At 47.8% G+C, this 20517-nt stretch overlaps 1 protein-coding gene across 3 annotated transcripts in view; it reads right to left on the bottom strand.

Annotated features, from left to right (window-relative positions):
* MSH3 (mutS homolog 3) overlaps positions 1-20517 on the bottom strand; it is a 1766808-nt gene that overhangs the window by 613069 nt on the left and 1133222 nt on the right. For 2 of the 3 annotated variants that reach the window (XM_069224514.1, XM_069224522.1), the window contains exon 17: positions 7536-7652. The exons of the other annotated variant lie outside the window; for it this stretch is intronic. In XM_069224514.1, the coding sequence (XP_069080615.1) occupies positions 7536-7652 (117 nt within the window). The remainder of the gene's footprint in view (positions 1-7535; positions 7653-20517) is intronic. 3 annotated transcript variants of the gene reach the window in all.

Raw genomic sequence — 20517 nt, 5'->3', positions numbered from 1 at the left:
ATGTTCCAAGACATCAAGGTCACCTCTGCCGACCATCCTCCAGCACATGCGGTGCCCGTAATTGATGTAGGATGTTGTGGCATGTTAGTTGCAAACCAATGAAAATAGTAAGCATTACAATAGTAAGTATGCATTTGCACTCTCAAACCCAGGAGCACCCTCCCTACCTTCACCCACAGTGGGCGAGGAACTGCCATGTGAATCCCAAAAGTTCCAACTGAATAACATCCCCAATGGAGTAATGATAACTTTGGTATCAACCATGTGGGCATGACAAAAGCAATCACCCCAGTGGAACCAAAAAAGACTGATTCAACAGCATATTGGAATAACAATTGGTGAACATCGGTATTATGTGACCTTATTTCAAATAGCTCTATCAACAGTCAAGGATGTGGTTTTATGATTCAATGGGACCATCTTCCAGAATCACAGAATGCAATCCTGCAGGTAGAGGCAGGAATGTCTATCTGAAGGGGAGAGGGAAGAGGTCCAGGCTGGCGAAAGGATCTATAGTAAAAGTTTTGCTTTCAGCGGCAGAAATTTGGGATGCATTGCCATGCTTGGTGTAGTGCTTAAAGAACGTTATGGCATCAGCTGGATTGTCAAAATACCATGCTTTTCCGTTCACATCAACCCGCAGCCTGGCCGGGAAGAGAATGCCATAGTGGAGGCCCAGTTTCTGCAGTGCCCATTTCGCATTAGCAAATTTCCTCCTGGCTTCTTGGACAGCAGGGGTATATTCTGGGAAAAGAAAGACAACCATGCCTTGATAATTTAGGGTCCCTTCTACCTGGCGAAACGGAGAGCAGTGTTGCGGTCTCTGTAGCTAAGCAACTGTGCTATAATAAGCCCCGCTGAGGCCCCCGGCACAGGTCGTGGCCCCAGCAAACGTTGTGCTCTCTCAACAACAAATGTTGTGGTGAAATTTTTGTGGCTTAGGAGATCCGCAAGTAGGCCCTCCATAAAGAGGTCCATCTTTCTGGTGTTTGTAGTTTCTGCTACACCGGCAATACGCAAGTTGTTTCTGTAGCCTCTTGCCTCTAGGTCCTTGTTCTTTATGGCTCCTGTCCGTAGCCTGGCCTCCACCTTTTCCAGCCTCTTCATAGTTTTCGTGGTCCCATCTTCGAGTCCTGATATGCATTCCTTGCCATCCTCTAGTCAGGTTTGGTGTCTATCAAGACGTTCTCCAATGTCATCAAGTCTGGCGGTTAGTGTGTCAAGTTGGGCATCGACTGCACAGAAGCCCACCCAGAGCTCCGCCATGATGCTGTCTGTACACCCAATCCCGGATCTCGCTGGACCGCCAGTGGCGCCCCTCTCAGGCAGCAGAGCCGTAGTAGTCATTTCTGATGAAGTAGGTTTCTCTAAGGGAAGCTATAGGAAAGTGCCACTGTTGGCATGGTTACCCCCCCACCTTTTGCCTGCTGTTGATGCCAGCTTTGATTGAAAGTGTGCTGGGATCCTGCTAACCAGGTCCAGCACTAGTGTTCTTTCCCAAAATCTGTACCTTTGTTTCCACAATTGGCACAACCCTGGCACACAGTTAAGTCCCTTGTAAAAGTTACCCATGATACCAAGGGCCCTGTGGCCAGGGAAGGTCCCCAAAGGCTGCAGCATGTATTATGCCACCCTAGGGTATCCCTTACCCAGCACATATACACTGCCTTTGCAGCTTGTGTGTGCTGATGGGGAGAAAAAGGCAGAGTCGACATGGCACCCCTCTAAGGCATAGGTGTAATAGGTAGGACAAACCTCTAGCAGGCTTTACAGCCTTAAGGCAGGGTGCACTATACCACAGGTGAGGGCATAGCTGAATGAGCAATATGCCCCTACAGTGTCTACTTCCATTCTTGGACATTGTAAGTGCAGTGTAGCCATATTAAGTATATGTTCTGGGAGTTTGTCATTACGAATTCCACAGCTCAATAATGGCTTCACTGAATACTGAGAAGTTTAGTATCAAATGTCTACATATGGCAGTGTGGGATTTATTAAAAAAATGCACACAGAGGGCATCTTAGAGATGCCCTCGGTATGTTAGCCAAACTGCTTGTGTAGGACTGACCGGTCTGTGCCAGCCTGCCACTTTCAGACAAGTTTCTGACCACATGGGTGAGAGCCTTTGTGTACTCTGTATTCTTAAACAAAGCCTGTCCTGGTGGAGGTGTTTCACACCTCCCCCTTACAGGAACTGTAACACCTGGCGGTGAGCCTCAAAGGCTCAAGACTCAGATTAAGGTGCCCCAGGGCACTCCAGCTAGTGGAGTTGCCCACCTCCCAGACAAAGCCCCACTTTTGGCAGCAACTCCGGCGGAAAAATTAGGGAAAACAGGGGGGAAGTGACCACCCCAGCTAGGAGCACCCCTAAGGTGTCCAGAACTGAGGTGACCCTCCTCCCTGCATAATCCTCCATCTTGGTTTGGCGGACAGGGAACAATAGGATTAAGTTTGTGCTCCTGTCCCCAAAGGGAGTGGGCACAAAGAGGGTGTAACCACCCTCAGGGACAGTAGCCATTGGCTGCTGCCCTCGGAGCGCTAAAATGCCCCTAAATCTAGGATTTAAGGGTCTCCCTGAACCCAGCTCACCAGATTCTTGGTGACCTAACAAGAAGAAGAGGGACTGCTAAGCTGAAACCCCAGCGGAGAAGAAGGAAGACAGCAACTGATTTGGCCCCAGCCATACCGGCCTGTCTCCTGCTTCAAAGAACCTGCAAAATAACAGCGACTAATCCAGCGGGACCAGCGACCTCTGCCAAGTTCCAGAGGACTGCCCTGCACCCAAAAGGACCAAGTATTCCTGTGGACAGCGGGGCTGTCCAAGAAGAAACCAACAACTGAGGATTCCAACCTCACTCCGAATGCGTGAGTCCTAACCACTCTGCACCCGATGCCCACGGCCTGTGTCCAGGTGGTCCAACCAGCTAGAGAAGATCCCCAGGCGATTCCGAGCAAGTGCCAACCCTGGGTTGACCTCTCCACGATGACGCCTTCAGAGGGAATCCCAAGGACCCCCTGACCGCGAAAGGTCCGGATGAAGATATGTGACACCCAAGGACCCACTGCACCCGCAGCCCCCAGGCCTCAGAGAAACTGACACCCAGTGCAGCACCGTTCAGCAGGGAGTCCTCCTCCCTATCCAGCCTGTGGTTTGCCCGAGAAATCCCCCTTGACCTCGCCTGCAGCCTCTGAGTGACCCCGGGGGTCCCCTCATAGAGAATCATTGGAGACTCGACATCTTGTTTGCACCCTGTACCGGCTGCCCCAGTGCCGCTGAGGGTGTATGTTTGGTGCCTACTTGTGCCCCCCCCCCCCCCAGTGCTCCTCTAAGCTCCTAAGGTCTGCCCTCCGAAGTTGCGGGTACTTACCTGTCTACAGATCTGAAACCGAATTCCCCCAGTGTTAATAGGAGCCCATGTTAATTTTGCCTACACTTTTACCTCTGCACCTGGCTGGCCGTTGCTGGTGGTGGGTGTTTGGGGTTAACTTGAACCCCAATCTGTGGACTTCCCAACCCCGGCGACTGGAACTGTAAGTGTTTTACTTACCTGTAAAACGATCTAGCTTTTCTTCCCCCAGGAACTGTTTCTGAAAATTGCAGTGACAATTTTTAAAACAGATTATTGCCAATATTTCAAAAACTGTATAACTTATCATTTTCAAACAAAGTACTGTGGATACATGTGTGAAATATAAAGGTATTGAAGTACTTACCTGCAACTTCAGTCTTGTGGTTCTAAAAAGAAATTAATAAAATATACTTTTGATATATAAAAACCATTGGACTGGAGTTAAGACATTGAGTGTGAGCTTCTTCTATTGGCTGTGTTTTTACAACAAATGCTTTGCACTACCCTCTGATAAGCCTAACTGCTCAGCCACACTACCACAAAAGAGAGCATTAGTATTATCTACTTTAGCCTCTGTTAAGCCTATGGGAACCCCTGAACTCTGTGTACACTATAGCTCATTTTGATATAGGATATACACAGCCAGCTTCCTACAGAAGCTTTCGTTGTTTGGGGTCCCCACAAACCATTTCCGTAACAGGGCCCTGCGCCCCATTCCCCCCCCAATATCACAGATCAGGTGGTGTCACTACAGAGTAATGCAAACAGTCAGAGAGCAAACACCACACCAGCATTAAGAGGGACACAACCCAGCAGCGCCAAATAATATCAGGTTGGCGACAGCCCCTGATACCACGCAGTGACAGGTGAAGTAGCGCAGCAAAGGTGGAGCAGAACTGTCTAGTATAGATGGCTTATGAAGCAGTCCACAACGCAGCTTAATAAGTCACCTGTATCATGGGCCAGAAGGGTTCATGTTAGCCAGGCCGGATCGGCGAACAGTCTTGTTCAACACGAATGATAGTGTGGTCTAAATATGGGCCTTCAGTAGTATAGGTGTTGAGAGGAGCAGTGCCTCGTGTCAAAAGGTCCCTCAAAGACGGCATGCATATATAACTCCCCAGGGCCTACTATCACGTATTTCTTAATAGTTAATAGGCTTTGTTCCAATGCGCCCCTCAGCCTCAGCCCGGAGCCGTGCGGCATGTAGGATAACCGGAGTGCTCGATGCAGGCCTAGCGCTGGCAACAAGCACGCAGCCTGGTAAACCGCCTTCCATCCAACAGCTGCGTTGCAAAGATGTCCAACCTCCTCTTACCTCGAGCCCACAGACTGAGGAGTTCTTGGTGGCGTTGGGCAGAGGAGGCGAAGGGCACCATCAGCTCTTGGTCCTGGGCAGCACTGTGTTGCCTGATCGGCCGCGCACATCAGGCGTCACCAGGGGACCATGTCGCAGCAGGGCCTCCAAGGCACGCAGGCCAAATATAGGAGGGCCACAGGAATCACAGCGCCTGTGGCCGCAAGACTGGAATCGCTGTGGCCCTCCTCACACTCCCCTACCTCCAGGTATGGTCAGGTGAAAACGCTGACTTGGTCCACCCATTCTCTGTGGCTCAGCAGGAATCGCCAACGGAGCTTCATAGCCGAGCGGCCATTACGGTTGCGGGTTGGCCACGCCCCAGGATAACCTTTTTAAATAATTTGTAAGACCCATCTGTTGGGTGTGATGAACCACCAGCACATAAGGGAGTGCTGAATCCTGCTTCTCACTGTGTGAGCATGCCCGGCAGAGAGCAAACTAAAGTGCTTTCTAGCTGCTTAAAAGGGGAGGGGGAGTAAGAGGACTGGTGCTCCTCCTGGCTTGCATGTTGCCTACTGGATCCATGTCCGCGAACCTAAAAGGACTGGGAAGTCTGTTGCATCACTGGTTGAAAAGGCTGTCTCTGTCTATTCAACAGCCACCTGTAGTAGCCCCTAAATTTCTGAACTTGGTGCAGAAAGTGTCTGGCAGGGGCCAACACCCCAAAAAGGAGGGGGCCACATCAAAGGACATACCCATCAACCAAAGCCAGCACATCGCTGATGAACCGAGTGGACCTCATTCAGGCATGTTGACGAAGGACCGCAGTGATAGCAACCACTGAGCCAAGGCAATCTGCGATATCCAAACCTGCACGGATAACATATTTAGCTGTGTCTTGTCCATTACATATCGTCTGGGCCAAAGAGGTCAGAAGAACTTTAGGGACTGCTGTCAAAATATCGCTGGCCATGTCCCAAGGACATGAATGTACCAGCGTAACAGACAGACTGCATTTACAGAGTGCAGCGCCAGACTGGCTGAAGGAAACATATACTTGCCAAAGATGCCAATCCTTTTAGATTCTCCATCTGGAGGAGTGTATGGAAAAGAATTAGGATTTACTTTACTGTTTAAGGCCTGTGCACCAGGGGACACTGGAATGCGGTGCTTGTTGAAAAAATCCAGGTCACCAGGTACCGGTCTATGATGCCTAACTACCTGCCTGTCTGTCCACAGGTGAGCAAGGACATGGTTTTGACAGGTAGCCTTAGGCGTATCCGTTAGGGTATCATTGAAAACAAGTATGGTCTCTGATGTTCCAGGAATCGGCTGCTGAAAATCTGCCAATACATTTGTTTTAGTCTCAAAGGAGGACAGCTTTAATTCTAGCACCTCTGCCATCCTCTCAAAAACCTCCTCTCTCTGTTCTGTTGGTGGCCCATGGGATGAGCCAACCTCTGTCTCAGGAGAGTTATGGAGCTTAATATAAGGCACCATCAGTATAATGAGGGCGGATAAATCATCCCCATCAACATCATCATCATCACCATCATGGGGTGCACTCTGCTCTGGCGCAGGTTGAGTCAGAGCCAAAAGTTAACGGAGCCTCTGCTAATAGCTGTGATGCAGTAAAGGCACAGGATTAGATCCAGGTTGCATGTAAACGGGCTGTGCTTTTGTAATTTCGTAGTGCAACATCGGTCAGGATCCAACATGGAGCCACATTGCACTGGATCATTCTTTGATGCTGGTGGAGTCAGTTTCGACATTGGGGTGGTATGAACTAACATGGCTCATGGTGCCAGAGTCAAAAAGAGCTCTGTAATGGGTCCCACAGGGACAGACGGCACTAGGAAGGGACTCCCTGGCAGTGGCCAGACTGAAAGTCCCTGTGGTTCTTTGGGGGCCAAAGCTGTACCAGAGGAACTGGAAGATCACTGAATATTTTTAACATTTGTATTTGTAACAGGGACTCGTTGATGGCCTCAATCTGCTTCAAGATCGAAGAGGGTCCAGGGAAGTCAAGGATTGTCTGAACCAATTGAGAAATTGGCTGAGTGACCAGTGATCTTTACACACTGCAAATTACATATTGACATTCTTGCACCTTCTCCTTGGAGTGGAGGGATTGGGGTTGGGGTTGAGGCCCACTTCGCTTTTTTATGTTTTAACTTGGACTTATCAGAAGACTTCAAGTGGGAACAGTCAGGAAAGCAGCACAGTGACTTGAAGCAGGAGCAGAATTTTTGTGAAGGCTGAAAATGCTTGTTGTGCTCGGCGATGTACAGCTATGCCTCCCTGTTTCAGATCACCTTTGGGTGCATCAGGGCGCACTTAACACAACAACTTAAGATTCCTGTACAGAGCTCATGCACCAAAGACACATATTGTGCATATCAGTTACCAATATCTGTTTTCTGCAGGCGCAGCACGGATTGAGTCCTATTGTTTTTGGCAGGGACAGTGTACCTTGGCAGACTGTAAAAGTTTGGAAGTCATCAGAAAACCCGACAGTTTGGGAACAAAGCTCCAGCTCCTCATCAGAATGCATGGTAAGAAAGGAACTGACGTCAGCACGTTTGGGTGGCGCTTATACACAGCTCCATGCCATCACTTCAGGAGTCAGTATGGAGTATGGGTCCAACAGTGAGCGGTATGGCGCCACCTAGTGGTGCGCAGGGGCACTGCACCAAAAATATCCGGATTCAGTCTGGCACCTGGGGAATATTTTGAGGTAAGGAATCTCCTGCTAGAAGTATCCATCAGAAGATCCCCATTTTAGTCTTCCAAAACTTTAGGGTAAATGTCGACAGTACTGGAAAACATAAATTAAACCTGATATAAAGAACTGTATTCACGGTAAACAACTTTCAGACACTTACGCTAGAAAACGCAGCCATTCTGCATTGCAGTCAAGGACTAGCTGCTCTCTGAGCTGGTTCAGGTGTCTGTAATTTTTAACAATGAAAGGAGAGTGGAAACGGCTGACAGCTTTTGTACTGCAAAAAATAAAAATAAAAAAAAATCAAGGTTACTAAGCAATCGGGTATGTAATCACTTTGCACAATTAGACTAGGTCTTTTTTATCTAATTCTGTGGGCCTTGAAATGAATGGAACGGATAAGAGGAGGGGCAGGCACTGGAGAGAAAATGAAAGTTCCATTATGGCACAACTCATCCATTGATTCTAATATCCTTTGCTAAAACTCAAACACTTGGTTACCATGGTGCACACAGGGTACAGAAGGCCTGAAACACTCATTGTGTTATGTGTGTATGTACATTTCTTCCTTTCTGAATGTATCTATCCATCTGTCTAAAAATAAAACACGCATTCATGGTTTAAAATGTTGTAACAATATAATACAAATATAATACTGTTTCCTATTGTCATTATGACGTGTGCTGCCTTGCTGCTACACAAGCGACATATAAATGATGTGAAAAAACATTCCCAAAAACATGCGTACCTTCGAATGCACAGGAAGGGACTTTGACTTCTGTTTTCGAAAGATCGTCATTACGACTGATTACAAACTTAATAACTAAATGCAGCGATATCGAAAAAAACAATGAACTGTCTATTGTGACTGCTTCTTATTTCTATAATTGTGTGACTGTCATGGCACTCGAATGAAAAATAATACAGAATCTCAAGTTCTCAGATTTCAAAATATTATGTGAAAGTGCATTGATAGCATTCATTTTATGAAAAGATTGGAGGAAAGCATAAAAACGACCTAAATCACATGGCAAATAAATATAATTTACGGGTCCAATTTACAAAAAAAAAATGTATACCTACGTTTGCAGCAGCATTACATTTGTTTTAGTTTCCTAAGGGGTCCAGTATGCTACTGTGTAAATACAATTATACAGGTATAATTGAATATATGTAGTGTACAATTATGCCAGTGTAATGCGCAGCTAAGTTTAATATGCTAATAATATTCTTCGACCACTGGTAAATATGTTGCTCCCCCCAACTGGATTTAACACTTTTGAAACCGTTTCAAACTTTGTCTTTGAATGTTAAAGTTTGCTCCGTGAAGAAACCCTTTATCCTACATACCAATCACTTTTTGGGAAGAGGTCGTAAGGTCGTCTCCTTATTATCACCATGGGCAGTTATTTACTCCTGCCTTTGACAGTAGTACATTTCTGACTGTCTCCATCATGGGCTTCGTATCTTTCGGCCACAGGTATCCTTTTGGTACCAATTTGTCAGACGTATCAGATGTCTTTGTCAGGAGCATCTACCATTCCCTGCAAAATTACAACCTGTTGTCTTGGACAACGTGTTCATGTTAAGAACGGTGACATAGAAGATATGTCAGAATGGTTGGTACTTGATTCAAACCTCGGTATAGCTAGAGCGCTATAGAAAAGAATGCGGTGATGAACTGGCTGTTTCTCACAAAAGAGTCTGGTTTAGGCCTTGTGCGCTCACTCGTTTTCCTCGATTGCGTTCCTCAGAACAAGGGATTAACCAGGAGGTTAGGTAACAACTTCAATCATTTATATTTACAGAGTAAACAATTTGGTCACACAATGAAGACCCAAATCGGAAATAAATTTAAAGGGTTAGATTACAAATTAACACTGAGGTTAATGTAACTATTCTTCTCACAGGAGTGCAGGTAGAATCATGTAACTAAATTAGTCTAAGGATAATGATTTCTAAATCTAGCCAAGGCTGTGAAAGCTCTAAAAGGCTTAAATACAAAAGTCAAGAATGAAAAAATGAAAAATGACAAAACATGAAAGGGGAAGGTGAAAAAGACGGTGTCGCATTTCAGAAGCTTGCTCAACAGTCTTCTTTAGACAGTTAAGTGTAAGCCTAAGCCACACTCAAAAACTATGGAGTCAGGGGGATAGTTAGAGGTCTGTACCTCTTAAAGTTCAAGGGAAATCTGTTCTATGTCATCCACTGCAAGTCCTAGTTAATACTGCAAAAAGTCCATAAAGTGACACCTCTTGGATCATGCGACCACATTATTCTCCTGTCTCAGGGTAACTTGCAACAACTTCTTACAGTCCCACAACAGTCTTGAGAATGTGGATTGTCTTTGGTTTTCTGGACTTCATTTGTCTTCATGTACCTTTCAAGGTTTTGCTCTCAGGCTGTCTACAAGTAAAACAATAGCACATCTATTCCCAAACTAACAATTTTTTAGAAAACACCTGCAATGAAATGACACATGAAGAACAGTTCCTCATGTTAGAGAAACTCAGGCCTAAAAATGTCAAGTTAATAATAACTTTCACCAATGCACTTTTAATTTCACGTTATACTGTACACATGTTAATTCTACATTCATAAAATACTGATTACACTTTCTGCTCTTATACTCCATGTTACAATCAATATAAATGAAATATATTTGTTAACACATAGGCCTTACTGTTTTAAAGGAACAGATTAATTACCTTCGGTAACACCTTATCTGTTAGAGACAATATCTAATTAGGTAGGTAAAAAACACAAGTTTATTAGTTAATTAAAACCATAAAACTTTCCTTCCACATAAACATTTAACAGAACAATTTTAGTGCAAAAAGGCAATTACAGTTCTTTAGCTTAAGGTGAAGTGGTTAGTGAGTTTTTCTTCTATATAAAGATTTTAAGAAAGGAACGTACTAGTGCTTTAGGTATTAATAATGGGACAACAGAACAATCTTATTGTGGGTAAAATAAATACAACGGCAGATAAAATTATTTAAGGAGAACAGTAGCAGACAAATGAGGCATTGGTAAAAATAGGACAAAGTGGGAAGAGGCCTTCTATCAGTTTTATCTACCCCTACTTACGTCTGATTGTTGAAACCGGACTTTATTACGACACGAGCTAAGCAACCCTGTGGACTACATAGGGGCCTTCCCTTCTTTAGGATGTTCAAAAGCGGGTTATAGGGATTTCACTATTGTTTCCGCCCTCCCTCTATCTGGTCATTTCGAGAGGTTGTGGTTTTATGAGTGAAAATTTCCAAAAATTGAACCAGCCTAATGTTCAATATTGTATTTTGAGGGTTAAAAGCTGCAATTAGTGCTTGTCTGCAGGATCTAATTCTTAAGCCGTTAAATTATTTTTTCAGCAAGAGTCTCCTTTCGGCCGCCATGGCTGGACAAATGCAGACCACATGCATCAGGTTTTCATCTGCTAGATGGCAGAGACGGCACTCCTGTGAGTCTACTTGCCGCTCCTTCTTCCATTTTGGCAAGAGGTCTAAAGTAGGGACTTCACCCAGCCTAAGTCTGAGAAAGGATTGCTTGATTTTCCGTGAGTACGAGCCCGCCATAAGTGGTGATTCTTTAAATGTTTTGTAGGAATTAAGTTTCAACCAACTATGCTCCCTTTTGGTCAGTGAGATCTTATCTTCTAGCCAGCTCTGTAATTTACTCACTTTATTCACTGCTTTGTTGAAAATGGGGATGGGTAGGGACCTGTTCCATACCTTATCTAATTTCAAAAGACTCTTACTTTCTTCTAGATATTTTATATAGTTGGAGTTCCCTCTTTCTAGGATAATTTCCTGCCAGACTAGATTGGCTAAAGACCCCTTTGTAGCGCGGCTCAATTTGTAGCAGCATTTAATGTATGCCGCCGGTCGGGCTAACGACGGTTTGACCAGCGTGAATTCCAGTCTGACCTGGGCTGGCGATGCATGCCAAGGTAGCCGAAAAACGCGTTTATAGGTTTTTATCAGAAGCTTTTCCAGAAGACCTACTTCCATCCCCCTCATTATTTCGGTCCCATAGGTGATAGTTGGAAGTAGCTTTGCTCTCATTACATCTGTTAATGGGTTCAGAGCATGACCACAGATTGAATTTGCTAGCTTACAAAAGGCGTAAGTAAGGGCCTGCGTCTTGTTTTTTATTGCTTCTTTTTGTGCTGTGTAATTACCTCTAGCATCCACCACCAATCCTAGGTATCTGTATGATGTTACTTCCTCTAGGGTTTTCCCATTCATATGCCATTTACCTTGGGTGGATGGCCTGCGGTTTAAGGTAATCATTTTAGATTTTTTATGATTAATTTCTAAATCATTGGAGCCTGAGTATTCTTCTAATGCCTTCAACAATTTCTGCATGCCTATTCTGGTATTACTGATTAGTAGTAGGTCATCTGCATATAGTAGGTTGGATACTTGTTGACCGCCCAGTGAGGGAGAGTGGGATGAGTGACCATTTAACTTGGAGGGGAGGTCTGCTATGCATGGGTTAAAGAGTGTTGGGGCCAATACACAGCCTTGCTTCACCCCCACTGTTGTTTTGACTGCCCTGGATAGGTGAGATTAGAGATTCCTTACCTTAGAACTATCCCCAAGCGTCAGTCTGGATCTGGAGATTTTTCTTGAGCAGTACCAGTGTGCACCGTTAGGTGGCATCGATCGGTTCAGTTGTCCGTTCTGGAAATGATGTCCCAGGTCATATATAGGACTTTCCACACCAGAAACGCAGAGCCATGAAGAACTCTAAACACTGGTGCTCCAAAACTAAGGCCCTGAAAGGGGAGTCCTTGCCCCTAGAAATCAGTTTGCACTTAGCATAGCAAGGAGGATGGGTGGGTTGGTAAAGAATCTGCAACTAGATACTGTCTGTACCAGACAAGGCGTTACTAAAGGTAAGTCATTTTCATCTGATAGAGACTTCTAGTTGAAGATTCCTTACCTTAGAATAAATACCCAAGCAATACCGTCCCTAGCGGGGGTGGAGGTCTGCGAACTAAGATCATACTAGAAAGTCCTGCAGGACCAAACAGGCAAATTGCCAATCACTACGAATCTGACTGTCCAGGCAGCAGTGTTTGGTAAACGTGTGCAGAGACGCCCACGTTGCGGCCTGCCAGATGTCAAAGACTGGAACTTCAAATGCTAAAGTAGTGGTCCCAGCTGTAGCTCATATAGAATGAGCACGCAAACCCTCAGGAGGTTGCTTTTTGGGCAGTGCGTAGCAGATCTTGATGCAGAGAACGACCCATCTGGAGATGGTCCACTTCTGCACTGCCTGACATTTCTTCCAACCCAAATAACCGTCAAAGAGTTGATAATCCACCCAGAACTCTTTTGTATGATCAACGTACAATGCCAATGCTCTTTTTGGATCCAGGCGGTGGAGTCTGTGGGTGTGCATAAAAAGTAGGCAAGGTGAAGGATTGGCTTACATTAAAGGGCCTAACCACTTTTGGCAGAAAGAAAGCCCTAGTGCGAAGCACCACTTTGTCAGGATAAATGGAATGGTAGGGTGGTTTAGGTGACAATGCCTGCAGCTCACTCATCATTTGGACAGAGATAATGGTCACAACAAAAGCTGTTTTCAAAGTGAGAAGCCTGAGAGGGCAACTGTGGAGAGGGCTTGAAAGGAGCGCACATCAGAAATGTCAAAAACAATTTTAGATCCCATTGGGGCATAATGATTGGGAATGGAGGAAACATATGTATAAGACATTTGAGGAACCTAATCACAATAGGAGAATCACATAAAGAAGGTTCATCCAACCTTAAAAGACAGAAATAACAGATGAAAAACCTTTAAGAGTGCTCATAGCAGAGCCCTGCCGGTCCAGAGAAAGGATAAACAACAGAACCTCAGAAAGAGGGGCAGAAAGTGGAGTCAATAGACTTGTCTGTACACCATGCCACCATTTTTTCCAACAAAAGGCATTTATGGTGGAGGGACGCCTGGCTCCCAAGATTATATTACAGACTTCGGGATTAAGGTCAAAGGCTGTCAACTGTTACCGCTCAATCTCCAGGCAAGAAGGCGGAGAGTGGATAGGCCCAGGTGCAGAACCCTCACCTGCAACAGAAGATCCTCTGTAAGGGGCAGTCTGATTGCAGGATCAATGGCCATGCTCAATAGCTCGGGATACCAAATTCTGAGTGCCCAGTCCAGTGCCACAAGAATTACTTGGGCCCGGTCATTCTTGATCTTCTTGAGAATTCTGGGCAGAAGTAGTATGGGCAGAAAGGCGTAAAAGAATGCCTGAGTTCCACTCAAGACGAAAAGCGTCTCTGGGCGACTGCTGCCTTGGAAACCTCATTAACAACACAAAAGAATGATGGACGGAGTGCTGACAATGCAAACACTCTCCCCCAGTCACAGATCTGGGTTTAATCCATCGTTTTTTTTGCCGCCCATGCCATTCCAGTTTGGACCCAGCCATATGCAAATCAGTCTTGACCCTGTTCCCCATGGGAACAGTCCAGCCCGAATTGCCAGGCCAGGTCTTCCCTGGATTGGAAACAAGCATCCTGGGACCGGTTTCGGGGTTTCACCCCTCATCAGCCAGGCTAGCTTGAATCCAGTGGCATGGGAAGCACGGGACCCACGTCTGGGCATACCCTTCCCACTTAGGGCGACATTAACAACACAAAAGAATGATGGACGGAGAGCTGACAATGCAAACACTCTCCCCCAGTCACAGATCTGGGTTTAATCCATCGTTTTTTTTGCCGCCCATGCCATTCCAGTTTGGACCCAGCCATATGCAAATCAGTCTTGACCCTGTTCCCCATGGGAACAGTCCAGCCCGAATTGCCAGGCCAGGTCTTCCCTGGACTGGAAACAAGCATCCTGGGACCGGTTTCGGGGTTTCACCCCTCATCAGCCAGGCTAGCTTGAATCCAGTGGCATGGGAAGCACGGGACCCACGTCTGGGCATACCCTTCCCACTTAGGGCGACATTAACAACACAAAAGAATGATGGACGGAGTGCTGACAATGCAAACACTCTCCCCCAGTCACAGATCTGGGTTTAATCCATCGTTTTTTTTGCCACCCATGCCATTCCAGTTTGGACCCAGCCATATGCAAATCAGTCTTGACCCTGTTCCCCATGGGAACAGTCCAGCCCGAATTGCCAGGCCAGGTCTTCCCTGGACTGGAAACAAGCATCCTGGGACCGGTTTCGGGGTTTCACCCCTCATCAGCCAGGCTAGCTTGAATCCAGTGGCATGGGAAGCACGGGACCCACGTGTTGTGTTGTTAAAGTTGCCCTAAGTGGGAAGGGTATGCCCAGACGTGGGTCCCTTGCTCACTGTGCCACTGGAATCAAGCTAGCCTGGCTGATGAGGGGTGAAACCCCGAAACCGGTCCCAGGATGCTTGTTTCCGGTCCAGGGAGGACCTGGCCTGGCAGTTCGGGCTGGACTGTTCCCATGAGGAACAGGGTCAAGACTGATTTGCATATGGCTGGGTCCAAACTGGGGTGGCATGGTGAGCAAAAGAACGATGGATTAAACCCAGATCTGTGACTGGGGGTGAGTGTTTGCATTGTCAGCACTCCGTCCATCATCCTTTTGTGTTGTTAAAGTTGCCCTAAGTGGGAAGGGTATGCCCAGACGTGGGTCCCTTGCTCACTGTGCCACTGGAATCAAGCTAGCCTGGCTGATGAGGGGTAAAACCCCGAAACCGGTCCCAGGATGCTTGTTTCCGGTCCAGGGAGGACCCGGCCTGGCAGTTCGGGCTGGACTGTTCCCATGAGGAACAGGGGCAAGACTGATTTGCATATGGCTGCGTCCAAACTGGGGTGGCATGGTGAGCAAAAGAACGATGGATTAAACCCAGATCTGTGACTGGGGGTGAGTGTTTGCATTGTCAGCACTCCGTCCATCATCCTTTTGTGTTGTTAAAGTTGCCCTAAGTGGGAAGGGTATGCCCAGACGTGGGTCCCTTGCTCACTGTGCCACTGGAATCAAGCTAGCCTGGCTGATGAGGGGTGAAACCCCGAAACCGGTCCCAGGATGCTTGTTTCCGGTCCAGGGAGGACCCGGCCTGGCAGTTCGGGCTGGACTGTTCCCATGAGGAACAGGGGCAAGACTGATTTGCATATGGCTGGGTCCAAACTGGGGTGGCATGGTGAGCAAAAGAACGATGGATTAAACCCAGATCTGTGACTGGGGGTGAGTGTTTGCATTGTCAGCACTCCGTCCATCATCCTTTTGTGTTGTTAAAGTTGCCCTAAGTGGGAAGGGTATGCCCAGACGTGGGTCCCTTGCTCACTGTGCCACTGGAATCAAGCTAGCCTGGCTGATGAGGGGTGAAACCCCGAAACCGGTCCCAGGATGCTTGTTTCCGGTCCAGGGAGGACCTGGCCTGGCAGTTCGGGCTGGACTGTTCCCATGAGGAACAGGGTCAAGACTGATTTGCATATGGCTGGGTCCAAACTGGGGTGGCATGGTGAGCAAAAGAACGATGGATTAAACCCAGATCTGTGACTGGGGGTGAGTGTTTGCATTGTCAGCACTCCGTCCATCATCCTTTTGTGTTGTTAAAGTTGCCCTAAGTGGGAAGGGTATGCCCAGACGTGGGTCCCTTGCTCACTGTGCCACTGGAATCAAGCTAGCCTGGCTGATGAGGGGTGAAACCCCGAAACCGGTCCCAGGATGCTTGTTTCCGGTCCAGGGAGGACCTGGCCTGGCAGTTCGGGCTGGACTGTTCCCATGAGGAACAGGGTCAAGACTGATTTGCATATGGCTGGGTCCAAACTGGGGAGGCATGGTCAGCAAAAGAACGATGGATTAAACCCAGATCTGTGACTGGGGGTGAGTGTTTGCATTGTCAGCACTCCGTCCATCATCCTTTTGTATTGTTAAAGTTGCCTTGGAAACCTCAACAGGCAATAAAGCGGACATTCAGCTTTCTCTGCAGAAGCGAACACGTCTAACCAAGGCTCATCCCACTGCTGAAAGAGACTTTGCACACATCCGGATGGAGATGCCATTTGTGATCAGATGAGCATTGTTGGTTGAGCTTGTCTGCTCCGACATTCAAAGAGCCTGCCATATGCTGAACCACCAGGGATATGCCCTGCTGTTCCAGCAACATTCTGAGGTGCAGAGCCTCCTGTCAAAGGGTCCAAGACCCCACCCCACTTGTTGCAGTACCACATGGCGGGGAGCTGTCTGTGAACACCTACACAATCTTTCCCTTGATAGAGGAATGAAATGCTTTCAAAGCCAGGCAGATTGCATGGAGCTCCAACAAGTTGATGTGAAGTCCTGACTCCACCAGAGACCAGACGCCTCTGATCTCCACTTCTCCCAGATGTTCGACCCATGCCAGGAGTGACGCATGTGTCACTACTGTCAGATCTGTTTGGGAAAGGGGGAAGGATCTTCCTCTGACCCAACCGTGATTCATTAACCACCGCTGCAATTCTTGCACAGTGCCCTCCGAGCTCTAGACCATGCCAGAGAGATTTCCCTGATGCTGCACCCACTAGAACATCAGGTCCCACTACAGAGCCCGCATATGCCATATGGCATGTGTGACTAGCAGGATGCAGGAGGCCATGAGGCCCAGCAACCTCAGAGTCATTCTCACCAAAATCCATTGTAGATGCTGAAACATCGGTATCTTAGCCGGAATATCCTAGACTTGCCACTTGGGAGGATAAGCCTGAAACTGCACTGTGTCCAGAACAGCTGCGATGAAAGGGAGCGTCTGAGAGTCAGGTGTGACTTTGGCACATTTATAGTGAACCCTAGCAAGTGCAGAAGGTCGGCCGTAGTCTGGAGGTGGGAGATGACAGCCTGGGTGGAGCCCACCTTCAATAGCCACTCGTCAAGATAGGGAAGCCAGAAACCCCTGGTCAGCACTGATGAGCTGCAGCCACCGCCATCACCTTGGTGAAAATCCAAGGGCATTGGTAAGGCCAAAGGGGAGCATGGTGAACTGAAAGGGATTGTGGCCCTCTTTGAACCACAAGTAACATCTGTAAGCAGGCAGGACGGGAATATGGAACTAAGCGTCCTTCAAGTCCAACTCCAGTCTCCTGGGTCCAGGGCAGGTAAACCCTGAGCCAGAGTGAGCATCTTGAACTTCTCCTTTTTGAGGAAGAGATTGAGGGACCAAAGGTCTAGAATAGGGCAGATGCCCTTGTCATTTTGGGGACCAGAAAGTAGTGGGAATAGCAATCACAACCTGCTTCTGGCACAGGAACCCTCTCTGGCTCCTTTGGCCAAGACAGCAGTAACTTCCCCTTGGAGAAGTGCCAAGTGATCCTCCATCATCTGATCGTAGGATGTTGGCATGGAAAGAGGGCTAGTCTTGTAGAGGAGGGAGTAGCCTCTTCGGACTACCTGCACAACTCACCTATCTGGCATGGTGGATTGCCAGCAGAGCAGGTGACGGGGAATCCTGCCTCTGACTGGTCCCTGGTAGGGGAGAGTCAGACTAGTAAGGTTTGGAAGCATCTGCAGAGGCTGGGGACTGACCAGACCACAGGCTGCATGATCCACAAAGTTGGTGGATACCACGTCCCGGCCATGCAGAGGCTGGGCAGCATGCAAGGCATGGTGGCTGGTCAGGAATGGATGCAGGTGGGAGCCCCCTCCGTAGCCACGAAAGGGGCTTAAGGCAGTCTGAAAGAGACAAGAAGTAGCTGCGAGGCCCAAGGCCCTGGCTGTAACACAAGAATCCTTGAAGCGCTCAAATGCAGAGTCTGTCTTCTCTCCGAAGAGACCGGTGCCATCAAAGGACATGTCCATCAGATTGACTTGGACATCCCCTGAAAAGCCAGACGTCCTCAACAAGTCATGGCACTTCAGGGCCACTGTCAAACCGCTCTGCCCAGTGAGTCAGTCATGTCCAGTTCACATCAGATTGTGAACTTTTCTACGTCTCATCCATCAACAACTGCTCGAGAGAGTACAGTCCAGGCCTCCTCCGGAACCTGTGGCAGCACTTGCGCAATCGTATCCCACAGTGTGTGGGCATAACGGACCTAAAGGCATACAGTGTTATGAACCACAATACAAGGTTGGTGGAAGAAAAATATCTTCTTCCCAATTGTGTCCAGCCTTTGGGATTCCCTATCCGGGAGTGTGGAAGGGAATGCGCCCTGGGAGATAGAGGCTAGGATAACCAGGCTTTCAGGGGAGGGGTGTTGCACCAAAAAGCTTGGATGCCCCAGAATAGGGCGATAGCAGCAGGCAATTTTCCTCTTCACAGGAGCTCCCCTGCTTGGTTTAGATCAAGTATCGAAAAGGACATTTGTAAGGGCTTCATTAAACGGGAGCAGGGGTTCAGAGGTTGATGCTCTAGGCTGAAGCACCTCTATCAGGAGGTTAGTCCTGCCTGCCACCGAAAGCAACTCAAGGTCCAGGACCTCAACTGCTCTTCGCACCACCATAGAATAAGAAGCTCCTTCCTCTGTAGCCACGGTAAGGGGAGAGAGCATGCCAGTAGAAGGAAAAGTATCCAGTCCGCTGGCCTTACCCAAGTCTGTATGGCAATCAATAGGGTCTTTAAATTGGTATTCTAAAGGGTCCAGCGACCCCTCCCATTCTTCTCCATTACCTAACCCATAGGAAAGGGGCTCAGAATCCGACATGAGGCAAGGCTCCTGCAGGAGTCTGTGTTGTACAATGCCCATCCAGCTCCATGTCAGAGTTGGCAATACAAATGAGGATAGTGCCACTCAGGGTCATGGACAGCACTGGGAGCGCTGGTGTTGAGAGTGGCATCGGGGAATGCTGAGGATTGCATGACAACGCTGTTCCAGATCCAAGCATGGATCCATGGGTGCCCCATGGAGCCGAAGCCGCCGGCTCAGAATCTGAGGGCCCCCTTCCGATTCAGAGGGGCCCGATGGCAGGCCAGCGGTGTCAGACTGCCCAAAAATGAGCCACATGGTCTCATAAAACTCCTTGAGTTGGGCAGGGGTCACTAGGGCTCCCGGAAACTCAGGCGCAGAGTTGGCCCAGATGCAGGATTCACAGAGGGAGGCCTAGAACAACAATGCTCCCTCAGCTCGTCGGTCAACGGATGAGGAGAAGTTGAAGAACACTTTGACTTCCTGGACTTCTTATGCCTCTACTTACATGATCGTCCCAAGGACTTGGAATGGGCTGACGAGGGGGACTCCGCAACAGATACCAGGACTTTCCTCTCGACTGAGATCTTGACTTGCACGGCGTCGAGCATCGGGCCACCATCAGCTTCAGGGACAACTCACTCAATGCCTTCTGACACATGACCACAAACTCGGAGCACAGGTTGTGGTCGCGCTCCAGGAACCAAAGAGACACAGATATCGCCTGATGACAGGAACCACAGGGCTTGAACTCGGTGCTCCTCAATGACGTCCTCAACACACCAGGAGTTGAAACAACACGTAAAAGCTTCTACAAAAGTTGAGAAATTGCCAGTCAAAAACTGACTAAGATGTAGCTTTCTTCCGATCAGCGCTTGTTGGCGCAGAAAGAAAAGAAATGACGTCAGTGTGCCGGGGTGGTGCCTATATTAGACTCCCAACATAATTTCTGGTGCAGACGATGCACACAAAGATGGGGAGCCGGTCAACGTCACCTAACTGCGCACAGGAGTACTGCGCAAGAAAAATCTCCGGATCCAGACTGACGGCTGAGGGTAATTCTAACGTAAGGAATCTGCAAATAGAAGTCTCAATTACGTAACTACATTTATCGACGTTACTGTAAATATTAATGCACATGTTATATAAATTGTTATAGTTTCTAATGCAAATGCATTCAAATATAATGACAATGATTATATAAGTTGCATTCAATTATTATATTTCATTAGATGACTGAAGGCACTTCAAATACATTGGCCCTCATTATGAACATGGCGGTCCGTTCTGCACCGCCGGCGGTAGGAGCGGCCCGACCGCCAAATAATGAACCAAACAAAACACATGCATCCCGCGCACCACCCACCGCCAGGAAAGGAGTCCCGCTGACGACGGCAGAGTCCGCCCACAGGCCGTTGGAAAGGCCCAACCCGCCCATCAAATTATGAACCACCATTACACCGCCAGTTCTGGGGTGTGAACCACCGCCACACAAAGCCAGGCGGAAAATAAACAAAAAGAAGGGAACACTCACCAGAGGTCAT

Source organism: Pleurodeles waltl, chromosome 1_1 (genome assembly GCF_031143425.1).
Source record: "Pleurodeles waltl isolate 20211129_DDA chromosome 1_1, aPleWal1.hap1.20221129, whole genome shotgun sequence".
Classification (NCBI taxonomy): domain Eukaryota; kingdom Metazoa; phylum Chordata; class Amphibia; order Caudata; family Salamandridae; genus Pleurodeles; species Pleurodeles waltl.
The sequence above is the reverse complement of the archived record's forward strand: the minus strand, read 5'-3'. Positions and strand labels throughout refer to the sequence as shown.